Genomic DNA, 12,418 nt, shown 5'->3' with positions numbered 1-12,418 from the left:
CAATAAATTAAAATACTGAAAACTTTAAAACAATAAATTGTCCATATTTATTTTTGCTGACACCAGGGTTTCACCATCAGGGCAGATTTTTCTCTATAGAAAGTGAGACAGAGAGAGTGGAAGAACATCACAGTACCAAAGCTTCCCTCAGTGCTTTAGTATTCCCAAGTAGTGTGTCAGGGCTCCATATCTGGGTTGGGCACATGTCAAAGCAGGTGGACATGCTACAGTATGCAAACAGCCAGACTCAGGCCATTGGTCCTCACTTGTAGGGGGGAATCTTCATAAGAGGAGGAGCAGTGCTGCAGGTGTTTCTTTTTCTCTCTCCCACTCTATCTCCCTCTTCCTAGATCTCTCTCCATCTCTATCCAAAATAAATAAATATGACCTGTAAAAAAAGTGTTACTAGGTAATCTGTGCCATAAGAACAAGGAAGCTTTCCTCAGACTCCCATATCTTACCACTCCTCTCAAATGTATATATACAAAGTATTCTTTAAGTATGTCTCTGTCTATAATACACACACACACACACACACACACACACACACACACACACACACACACTTGCCTTATATCATGAGAGAGATGAAAGTTAAGTGCCCCACTTGGTATGTGCGGTGCTAGGGATCATACCTGTGGCCTCACAGGAAAACTTTCTCACTCAGTCACCTCCCTGGCTACAAAACTACAGAAAAATAAAAGAAGCTTTAAGGGGGGTCGGGCTGTAGGGCAGTGGGTTAAGTGCACATGGTGCAAAGGGCAAGGACCAGCGTAAGGATACTGGTTCTGAGCCCCTCTCCCCCACCCCGTCCCCACCTGCAGGGAAGTTGCTTCACAGACGGTGAAGCAGGTCTGCAAGTGTCTGTCTTCTCCCCTTCTCTGTCTCCCCTCCTCTCTGGAGTTCTCTTTGTCCTATCCAACAACAGCAGCAATGACAACAACAATAATGATAACGACAACAAAAAGGGCAACAAAAATGGGAAAAATGACCTCCAGGAGCAGTGGAATAGTAGTGGCGATAACCCTGGAGGCAAAAAAAAAAAAAAGCAACTTTAGCAAGTACTTGAAACTTTTTTTTTTTGTCTCTAGGGTTATCACTGGTGCTTGGCACCTGCACTATGAATCCACTGTTTGATTTTTTTTTTTTTTGATAGGACAGAGAGGAGGAAATTGAGAGAGGAGGGGAGATAGGGAGAGAGATAGTTAAACACCTGCAGACCTGCTTCATGCCTGCAGGTGGGGAGCAGTAGCTTGAACTGGGATCCGTGAGTGGGTCCTTACACCTGTACTATGTGCGTGTAACCTGGTGCCACTGTCCAGCCCATTTCAAGCAATTTTTGAATAAATAAATCTTTAAATACACAAAGACATGAGTGAACTATAAAAAAGCAATTATTTGAAATGTCTCTATATGTATTTTTTTATTGTTGTTATTATTGATATCATCGTTGTTGGATAGGACAGAGAGAAATGGAGAGAAAGACAGACACCTGCAGACCTGCTTCACCGCCTGTGAAGCAACTCCCCTGCAGGTGGGGAGCTGGGGGCTCGAACCGGGATCCTATTGCCGGTCCTTGCACTTTGCAGTCACGTGCGCTTAACCCCCTATGCTACCGCCCAACTCCCACGTATGTATTTTTTTAGTATCCAGAGGTTACTGTGATAGGAGGTAAAGGAACACATTAATACCAGATCATCTTTTTGTATGTATGTATGTATGTATGTATGTATGTATGTATGTATGTATTTGGGGGATTGATGGTTTACAGGAAATACAGTTGTTGATACATGGGTACAGTTTCTCAATTTTTTGCAAAACACTTACCCCCCACCCCAGCATAAGTCCTCCTTCACCATCAGGTACCAGGACCTGAAAGCCCTCTACTCCCAACCTCCATCCACCCAGAGTCCTTTACTTTGGTGCAGTATACCTTTTTTTTTAAAAAAAAATATTTATTTTCCTTTTTGCCCTTGTTTTTTTTATTGTTGTTGTAGTTATTGATGTCATTGTTGGATAGGACAGAGAGAAATGGAGAGAGGAGGGGAAGACAGAGGGGGAGAGAAAGACACCTGCAGACCTGCTTCACCACTTGTGAAGCAACTCCCCTGCAGATGGGGAGCCGGGGCTCAAACCCAGATCCTTACGCTGGTCCTTGCGCTTTGTGCCACGTGCACTTAACCTGCTTCACTACCCCCTGACTCCTGCAGTATACCTTTTCTGTTCTTTCTCTCTCTCTTAGAACACTGCTCAGCTCTGGCTTATGGTGGTGCAGGGTATTGAACCTAGGACTTCAGAGCCTCTGGCATGACTGTTTTTATTTCTCAACTTCTGTCCATGAGTGAATTTATCCCATATCTATCCTTCCCTTTCTGCCTTATATCACTAAACATGATTCCTTCAAGCTCCATCCAAGTTGAGGTGAATATATATCTATATCTATCTCACAACTTTCTCAGGTAATCATCTATTGTTGGACATGTAAGTTGCTTCCAGGTTTTGGCTATTACAAATTGTGTTGCTATGAACATAGGTATATACAGATCTTTCTGGATCACTGTGTTTGATTTCCTAGGATATATCCCCAGGAGAGGAATTACTGGGTCATATAGGGTAGGTCTATTTCTAGCCTCTGAGAGTTCTCCAGACTATTTTGCACAAGGGTTGGACCAATTTACATTCCCACCAACAATGCAGAAGGGTTACTTTACCCTGTAACCTCTCCAGCATTTGTTATTACTATTTTTTCTGATGCATGACATCCTCAGAGGAGTGAAGTGGTGTTTCATTGTTGTATTTATCTGCATTTCTCTAACAACCAATGATTCGGAGCATTTTTTTTTATGTCTGTTGGCTGTTTGGATCTCTTCTATGGTGAATATTCTTTTCATGTCCTCTCCCTACTTTTGGATGGGGTAATTTGTTTTTTTGTCACTGAGTTTGCTGAACTCTATATATTTTAGTTTTTGACCTTTTGTCTGATCTATGGCATGTTAATATCTTCTCCTATTGTAAAGGGTCTCTTTGTTTCTGTGGTGGTTTCTTTTGCTGTGCAGAAGCTTTTCAATTTGATGTAGTCCCAGTGGTTTATTTTTATTTATTTATTTATTTATTTTTTGCAATTGGTCTTGAGTCATTGAAGATGCCTATAAAACTTAGATGGATAAGTGTTGTGCCAATATTTTCTTCTAGGTATTTGATAGTTTCTTGTCTGACATCCATGTTCTTGATGCATTTGAAATCTATTTTAATGTGTAATGAAATATAGTGGTTCAGTTTCATTTTTCCTCATGTTCCAACCCAATTTTTCCAACACCATTTGTTGAAGAGATTCTCCTTTCTCCATTTAATAGTTAAAAGCCCCCTTGTCAAAAATTAGATATTCATGGGATGATCTCACTCTCAGGCCGAAGTTGAAAAACAAGATTAGAAAAGAAAACACAAGTTGAACCTGAAATGGAATTGGAGTATTACACCAAAGTAAAAGACTCTGGGGTGGGTGGGTGGGTGGGGAGAATACAGGTCCATGAAAGATGATGAATGACATAGTGGGGGTTGTATTGTTAAATGGGAATCTGGGGAATGTTATGCATGTACAAACTATTGTATTTACTGTTGAATGTAAAACATTAATTCCCCAATAAAGAAATAAATTATTTAAAAACAATTAGATATTCATAGGTGTGGGGGCTTACTTCTGCACTCTCAGTTCTATTTCATTGGTCAGTGTGTCTATTTTTGTTCAAGTACCAAGCATTTTTTATTACTATGGCCCTATAATATAGTTTGAGATCTGTAAATGTTATTGTTATTACTAATATTTAAATTTACTTATATTCAGTTGCTGGAAAAATTGGGACACATTTTTACATAGAAAACCAGAAAAATACATCATGACTTTTCTGACAACCCAGTGTATTCATTCATTTGTGACAGAGATGAGAGACAGAACTAGAGGATTGCTCTGGTATGGATTGAAGCCGGGGCTTCCTGCTTGTGAGTACAGAGTTCAGGCACTCTGCCCCCTCCTATACATCATAGCATTCATGATGTTTATTAGGTTGTTTTTTTCTTAACATTATTATAATACACTTTAAAACAGGACATTTATTTACCTATTTATTTATTTATTTATTTATTTAAGACAGGGCATTCTTATTTATCATGGAAGCTACAACGAAGGGAAGCATCAGAAGGGACCAAATAGAGACATGACATTTTTAGATTCCAGATCCATATTTGAGATTTTTCTCTACACAGTTCTTTTCAGAATGAATACCAGACACATGACTTCAGAGATGCAAGCGCTGGGAAGAAAGCATAGTGGTTATGCAACAATACTTTAGTGCTTGAGGCACTTAGAGTCTCTGGTTCAATCCTCTGTACCACCATAATTTGAGCGGTGCTCTGGCTAAAAGAAAAAAGAAAGAAGAGACTGGGAAGTAGTTTAATGGTTTTGCAAAAATAACTTCATGCTTGTAGCTTCAAAGTAGTAAATTCATTCCCCTGCAACACCATCAGCCAGAGCTGAGTAGTGTTCTGGGAGTGGGTGAACAGAACTTGCTTAATTTATATGTATATATGTATAGACTTCTAAATTAGGAAGTTTTTTTTTTTTTTAGGGGGGAACTATGTTTAGTAGTTCATTGGTAGAACTGGGAGACAGGTCATCCATTAGAGTTAACAAAATGTGAAGCCCTGGGTGAGTCTATGGGTTCAAGCCCTGGCACCTCTATGGATGGTAGAACAGTGCTGTGATATTTCTTTCTTCCTCTTTTCCTGCTCTCATTCTTCTCTCAAAGGAAACAAGGAGTAGGAAGGCTGGATCAGGGAGGTTGCTAAGTGTTGGTATTGCTCATGATTGCAGTGCTGGGTTAATTCTCCAGTGCTGCATTAAAAAAAAGTTGTTGAAGGGCGGAGGGTAGATAGCATAATGATTATGCAAACAGACTCTTATGCCTGAGGCTCCAAAGTCCCAGGTTCAATCCCCCACACCAACATACACCAGAGCTGAACAGTGCTCTGGTTTAAAAAAAAAAGTTGTTGCATAATAAGTTTAACAATACAGCTTATCTGTTTACTCCTCTTTATTTAAGTTCCTTCAGTGCACGGTTCAACCCAATTTTCCTTATCTTAATTGCCATAGAATTTCCAGCAGTAGGATGGGAGTTTATCCTCAAATGTTGTTTGAATGAATGCAGGTATTTTGAAATTGTGAATGAAAAGCTCCCCCCGTTTTTTTTTTTTTTTTTTTACTATGAATCCACTGCTCCTGGAGGCCATTTCCCCCATTTTGTTGCCCTTGTTGTTACCCTTGTTGTCATTATTATTATTCTTGTCAGTGCTGCTGTTGTTGGATAGGACAGAGAGGGGAGACATAGAGGGGGAGAGAAAGATAAGAAACCTTTGCCATACAAAATGGAGGACCCCCCAACACTTCATCTGCACTATTCCAGCCTTTAGGTCCATGATTGTTCAACAACTTGTTTGGCTTTGTATGTTAACTCTCTTGTCAACCACCAGGTTCCAGATGCTAGCATGATGCCAACCAGACTTCCCTGGACAGACAACCCCACCAATCTGTCCTGGAGCTCTGCTTCCCCAGAGCTCCACTCCACTAGGGAAAGAGAGAGGCAGGCTAGGAGTATGGATCGACCTGTCAATGCCCATGTTCAGTGGGGAAGCAATTATAGAAGCCAGACCTTCCACCTTATGCATCTCACAATGACCTTGGGTCCATATTCCCAGAGGGATAAAGAATAGGAAAGCTATCAGGGGAGGGGATAGGATAGGAAGATCTGGCGGAGGGAATTATGTGGAGTTGTACCCCTCTTATCCTATGGTTTTGTTGATGTCTCCTTTTTTAAATAAATAAAAAAATTAAACAATAAGATAAATAAAAAAAAGAAAGATAAGAAACCTGCAGACCTGCTTCACTGCTTGTGAAGCGACTACCCTGCAGGTGGGGAGCTGGGGACTCAAACTGGGATCCTCATGCTGGTCCTTGTGCTTTGTGCATGTGTGCTTAACCCGCTGCACTATTGCCCGACCCCCTGAAGAGCTTTTTTTAAATATTTACTTATGTATTCCCTTTTGTTGCCCTTGTTGTTTTATTGTTGTAGTTATTATTGTTGTTATTGATGTCACGTTGTTGAATAGGACAGAGAGAATTGGAGAGAGGAGGGGAAGCTAGAGAGGGGGAGAGAAAGATAGACACCTGCAGACATGCTTCACAGCTTGTGAAATGACTCCCCTGCAGGTGGGGAGCTGGGGCTCGAACCGGGACCCTTACACCAGTCCTTGAGCTTCACACCACCTGCGCTTAACCCATTGCACTACCGCCTAACTCCCCTGAAGAGCTTTTTAAGGGCATATTAACTTCCTGTAGCATCTTTCTCAATGTTTTGCAAAATTAGATGCTTAGAGAATGAATAAATAAAGTTGTTAATATTATTGAATGGGAAACAGGGCTTACTGATTCTCAAAGATTATATAATGCAGTTCTGTTACAGTAGATTTTGAAGTCAGTTTACTTTTTTTTTTTAATAATTTATTTCTTTATTGGGGAATTAATGTTTTACATTCAACAGTAAATACAATAGTTTGAACATGCATAACATTCCCCAGATTCCCATTTAACAATACAACCCCCACTATTTCATTCATCATTTTTCATGGACCTGTATTCTGCCCACCCACCCACCCACCCCAGAGTCTTTTACTTTGGTGTAATACTCCAATTCCATTTCAGGTTCAACTTGTGTTTTCTTTTCTGGTCTTGTTTTTCAACTTCGGCCTGAAAGTGAGATCATCCCATATTCATCCTTCTGTTTCTGACTTATTTCACTCAACATGATTTTTTCAAGGTCCATCCAAGATCGGCTGAAAACGGTGAAGTCACCATTTTTTACAGCTGACTAGTATTCCATTGTGTATATACCACAACTTGCTCAGCCACTCATCTGTTGGAAGTCAGTTTACTTTGTTCCAAATTCAGTGACTTTCGATTTTTTCCTAGTTTATATGTTTGTAGTGTGGTGCCAGTTTAGTGAATGTCTTGAAACATAAAATTTTTTTTAAAAGTGCTGACTATGTAAAAGAGTTAGAGTGAAGAATGACTTTAAGATAGCCCTGGGTTTGATTTGGGAAATTTCCCTTATTTATAGATAAGGTTAAGTTACATAGCAACCAACCAGCCAATATCTGTTCCACCTTCCCTTCTCTTTCTGAACAAGAGCTGTGCTCTAATTGCACAGTTTTACTCCGCAGTAAATAGTTATCTTTAGAGTTGGTGCATATTAAACAAGAGCCATGCACTTGATAGTGAAGTATATAAAGGCTTCAGTAGTGGCAAAATGTTTTTGTATAGGTGAAATAACTTTCCCTTCCAACATTTGATAACAGGTCTTATGAAATAAATTGACAACTGGCAGAATAAAATAGGAAAACATACACCTTTATTAATTTCTATTATTCCATACTTTGGGAAATCATAGGGAAACAAAAGTAAATGCCCAGAAAAGGTTGAGATTTGGAAACTTATATTATTACCTCACTAGGGGAAAGGCAGAGGCAATGTAAGAATCAGAAGTGTTGGTGAAACTCCCTGGGAGGTGATATGTGACAATTGCTTCCTTTTGTGAGATCTGTCGTTAGGCAGATTAAGGCATTTAAAGAAAGCTTCTTTGTATTTTCTGTTTTCTTAAAAAATTTATTTATTTGCATTATTTTAAAATTTAATTTATTTATAAAACAGAAAACATCAACAAAACCATAGGATAACAGGGGTAAAATTCCACACATTTCCCACCACCAGAGTTCCATATCCCATCCCCTCCATTGGAAGCTTTCCTATTCCTTATCTTTCTGGGAGCATGGACCAAGAATCATTATGGGATGCAGAAGGTGGGAGGTCTGGCTTCTAATTGCTTCTCTGCTGAACATGGGCATTGGCAGGTCGATCCATACTGCCAGGCTGTTTCTGTCTTTCTCTAGTGGTGCAGGGTTCCAGAGAGATGAGGTTCCAGTGCACACTGGTGAGGTCATCTGCCTGGGGAGTCAGGTTGTCATGGTACCAGAGCACTGCTTAACTCTCACTTAAGGTGGTGGCACTGGGATTGAACCTGGGAGCTTGGAGCCTCAGGCATGACTGTCTGTTTTGTGTCCATCATGTTGTTTCCCCTCTTTATATTCACTATGTTTCAAATATCTTTCAGCTCAAAATAAGCAGTCTATCAGTTTGAGGTTACATGATCTGAACTCCTTTATGGTCATCTAGGGACTCAAGAACAGTGTGAGAGTGAGATTTCAGTATTGGATTTGAAATGTTTTCCAGCCCAATGCCTTCCCTTCAGTGTTGGATGAGACTGACAAGAAGTTTGAGAAAGCCACCTTTTGGGCAGGGGAGACAGCTCTGAGGCCCCAGGTTCAATTCCCAGCACCACCATAAGACAGAACTGAGTAGGAGTCTGGGAAAAACAAAAGAAGCCACCTTGTAATCATTGGCTCCCTGTCCTCTCATCACTGTTTTAATAACCCATATCTGTATAAAGTTATAATAGCCACATTTAATCATTTGTTTAGTCATCACTGGGCTTTCACTGCTCTGGGCTGATTATTATTATATTATTTTTTAATTAAAAAATTTTATTTATAAAAAAGAAACATTGACAAAACCATAGGAGAAGAGGGGTAGGGCTTCACACAGTTCCCACCACCAGAACTCTGCATCCCCTCCCTTCCCCTGATAGCTTCCTATTCTTTATCCCTCTGGGAGTATGGACCCAAGGTCATCGTGGGATGCAGAAGTTTGAAAGTCTGGCTTCTGTAATTGCTTCCCCGCTGAACATGGGCATTGACAGGTAGATCCATACTCCCAGCCTGTCATTTTCTTTCCCTGGGGAAGGGCTCTGGGGAAGCAGAGCTCCAGGACACACTGGTGGGGTTGTCTGTCCAGGGAAGTCTGGTTGGCATCATGCTAGCATCTGGAACCTGGTGGTTGACAAGAGAGTTAACTTACAAAGCCAAATTGTTGACCAATCAAGGACCTAAAGGCTGCAGTAGTGCAGATGAAGTGTTGGGTCCTCCATTTTGTAGATAGCTAGCAGGCTTATTTTAGTTACATTCCAAAGGGCCTGTGGCTATACTATTTTTTTTTTCTTTTTCTTTTTGCCCCTGAGCCTGACATCTGATATGACAGTGGATCCAAGTTATTGTCTGGGGAGATGATGTCATGGCTGGGTAAAGGACCAGAAAAGAAGAGAGCTTCACAATACTGAAGCTTTTTCCAGTTGGCGAGGACTGGGCTGGAACCTGGGTCACAGTCTAGTAGGTACATTATCCAGAGGAGATATTTTGCCGACTCTACACTTATATATACTTTTACCCCATATGGAGTTCTCTCTCTCTCTCTTTTTTTTTTAAATAGATACAGAGGGAAGGAAGGAGAGAGAAAGAAAAAGACAGATACCATAGTACTACCATAGTACTAAAGCTTCGTTCAACATGGTGGGGGTTGGACTTGAACCTGGCACACATGGCAAAGCACACACTATTCGACAGTTTCCAAATGATCAATTTTACTTTTATTATGTTTGGAAAAATTCAGGTTCATAATTTTGTTGGGTTTTATTGTGGATCCAGTGTCCTCTTGCATCTAGAATTCTCATTCTTCCCCTTCCCCTCCCCCTTCCCCTCCCTCTCTCTCTCCTCCTCCTGCTCCTCCTCCTCCTCCTGCTTCTATTTTTTCTCCTTCTTCTTCTCCACCTCCTCTTTATTCTAGAATTCTAATACAGTTTCTGGAAGAAATTGACTGGATTAGAATTTTTTGGTATGGGACAGATTCTCTTAGGAGGGTGAGTGAGTATCAAAGTACTACTTGGATTTAGGGAGTTATTGACTGGGCCATGTGAAGCAGCACACCTAGTGATAACACGTGGTTACAGGAAGTGTATCAACTCATTTCTTTTTCTTACCTTTTCCAGATTCTTGAGAAATCTTAGCCATGAGGGGCTACAATGAGTATTTTGAAGTTTGAGAGCTTGATATTCACTCTGCAGCATTATGGAACCAGGCATAAAACTCACTTTTAGTGGAATTTATAGAAGGCGTCATTCTTATGTTTACATTCCTACTAGAGTTTGTGCACTTAGGGAGCTTTCATTTAATGAAATTACAACAGCCAGACTGTAGGACTTAACAAATGTAAGGTCCTAAGTTTTATTCCTGGCATTGCATATGCGAGAGGGATATCCTCTCTCCGTCTCTCTCTCTCTCTCTTTCTCTCTCACGCACACACATATTAATAAATAAATATTCTTGAAAAGAATAATTATAATGAACTTTGTAAACATATTTGTGTTCACTTGGTTTATTTGTGTAGCTTGCTTGTAAGAGAAGCCGCTAAGTACTTAACCTGTTTTGGGTTGTTGTTGGCATTTTAATTCCTGAATTATCAATAACCCTTGCCTTCCATAAGTTGATTGCACTGTTATTATGCTTAATTAGAATATAAAAGTAATAAAACTATCTGTTCAATTCCAGAAATCCTGGATTGAAGGAGTGTTTGACAAGCGAGAGTGTAACAAAATCATACCCAGCTCAAAAGACCCTCACAGGTACAATTTTAAGTTATTCTTCTTTTGAATGAAATGCTACTTGGAGAACTGTTTATGGGAGCTTTGTAGATCAGAGGTTCTTAGAGGACTTGATGTCTGTATGATTAATGTTTATTTTTAATTGATGTTTGCTTCTTTAAATTAGTAAAAACAATACATGATTATTATAGAAATTCACACCAGACTTCCTTTCTTTTTAAAAATATTTTTTAAAAATTTCTTTAATTACTTATTTGATTGAGACAGCCAGAAATTGAGAGGGAAGGGGGTGACATAGGGAGAGAGAGGGGGGCTAGGTGGTGGGAAACCATATTGAGTTCACATGTTACAATGCACAAGGACCTGGGTTCAAGCCCTTGGTACCCACCTGCAAGGGGAAGGCTTTGTGAGTGATGAAGTAGTACTGCAGGTCTCTCTCTCTCTTTAGCATTTTATCTTTTTATTAGCTCTATTGTTTATTAGATAGTAACAGACAGAAATTGAGAGGGAATGGGGTAATAGAGAGGGAGAGAGACAGAGAGACACTTGTAACACTGCTTCACCACTCACAAAGCTTTCCATCTGCAGGTGGGGACTGACAGAAGCCTTGAACCCACGTCCTTGTACATTGTAGCATGTACACTCAGCCAGGTGCACCACTACCAGTCTAGCACCTGTTTTGCTCTCTATATCCTCCTTCCTCTCAATTTCTCGATGTCTCTATCCAATAAATAAAGATAATAAAAAACAATAAAAAAAGAAAGGGAGAGAGACACCTGCAGCACTGCTTCACCACTCAAAAAGCTTTCCCCCTGTATGTGGGGACTGGGGGCTTGAACCTGGGTCATTGCTCATTGTAACATGTATGCTCAGCCAGGTACAGTAGCAGCCGGCCTCGCCTTTGTTCCTTCGTTTTTCCTTCTTTCCTTCCTTCCTTCCTTCCTTCCTTCCTTCCTTCCTTCCTTCCTTCCTTCCTTCCTTCCTTTTACCTGATTACTGCTCAGCTCTTATTCTTGGTGGTATGGGGGACTGAACCTGGGACTTTGGAGTCTCAGGCATGAGAATCTCTTTGCATTAACCATTATGCTATCTACCCCCCCAACTGAGATTTCTAATATGTATAGAAACCTTACTGATAAATTTTTTTCTTCATAACAACTCCAGTGTCTATGCCAGAGCCTGCCACAGAGCGTCTGTTTAGCAGCTAAATGATATATAAAGAAAAAGATTCACCATATTGACCTCACCCTGATGGAACCTTTGTCACTATTAGTACGTTTTGCGTTTTTATTAGCTTCTTTTTTAGTAGTAGATTTCTCTGTTTCAACTTTCATTCTCCTTTTCTTCTTAGTGGTCAAGGACATATCTTGTGCACCTTCATTCCAGGGGGTTTAGATAAAAAAAAACACACAACTTCTAAATAAAAACATTAAAAATATTGTTAATGTTCTCTATTTCTAACTGAAGTATGTATGGAGGGTAGACTCTAGGATATTTCAGGACACCATACTTAGATTATGCAAACAATTTACTTTAGTCCTATGTTCTAGTCACAGGTTTTTGTTTGTGCAAATAATGGATAGCAAACTGAATGGAATGATTTGAATTTGACGACTGAACTTGATGATCCTGTGGAAGCTATACTTGTAGAACAAATTCAAAATAGCAGCCATGGGAGACAGGGGAAAAAAAAGTCATTGGGTTCAGAAAATTAAGACTTGAGTGCCATTGCCCTTGGGGAAAAGAAATTAGAAGGAATGGAAAATGAAAGAGCTGTATTTTAATTAGGGAGATCACTTTGCTTTCTAGATCCCTCTGGGCAT

General features: G+C 40.1%; 1 protein-coding gene across 2 annotated transcripts in view; it reads left to right on the top strand.

Moving 5' to 3' along the window:
• TRPM6 (transient receptor potential cation channel subfamily M member 6) overlaps positions 1-12,418 on the top strand; it is a 146,818-nt gene that overhangs the window by 63,108 nt on the left and 71,292 nt on the right. For both annotated transcript variants that reach the window (XM_060199294.1, XM_060199295.1), the window contains exon 4: positions 10,543-10,616. In XM_060199294.1, the coding sequence (XP_060055277.1) occupies positions 10,543-10,616 (74 nt within the window). The remainder of the gene's footprint in view (positions 1-10,542; positions 10,617-12,418) is intronic.

This window comes from Erinaceus europaeus, chromosome 10 (genome assembly GCF_950295315.1).
Source record: "Erinaceus europaeus chromosome 10, mEriEur2.1, whole genome shotgun sequence".
Lineage (NCBI taxonomy): Eukaryota > Metazoa > Chordata > Mammalia > Eulipotyphla > Erinaceidae > Erinaceus > Erinaceus europaeus.
Note: the sequence above shows the minus strand (reverse complement) of the source record. Positions and strands in the feature narration are given on the sequence as shown.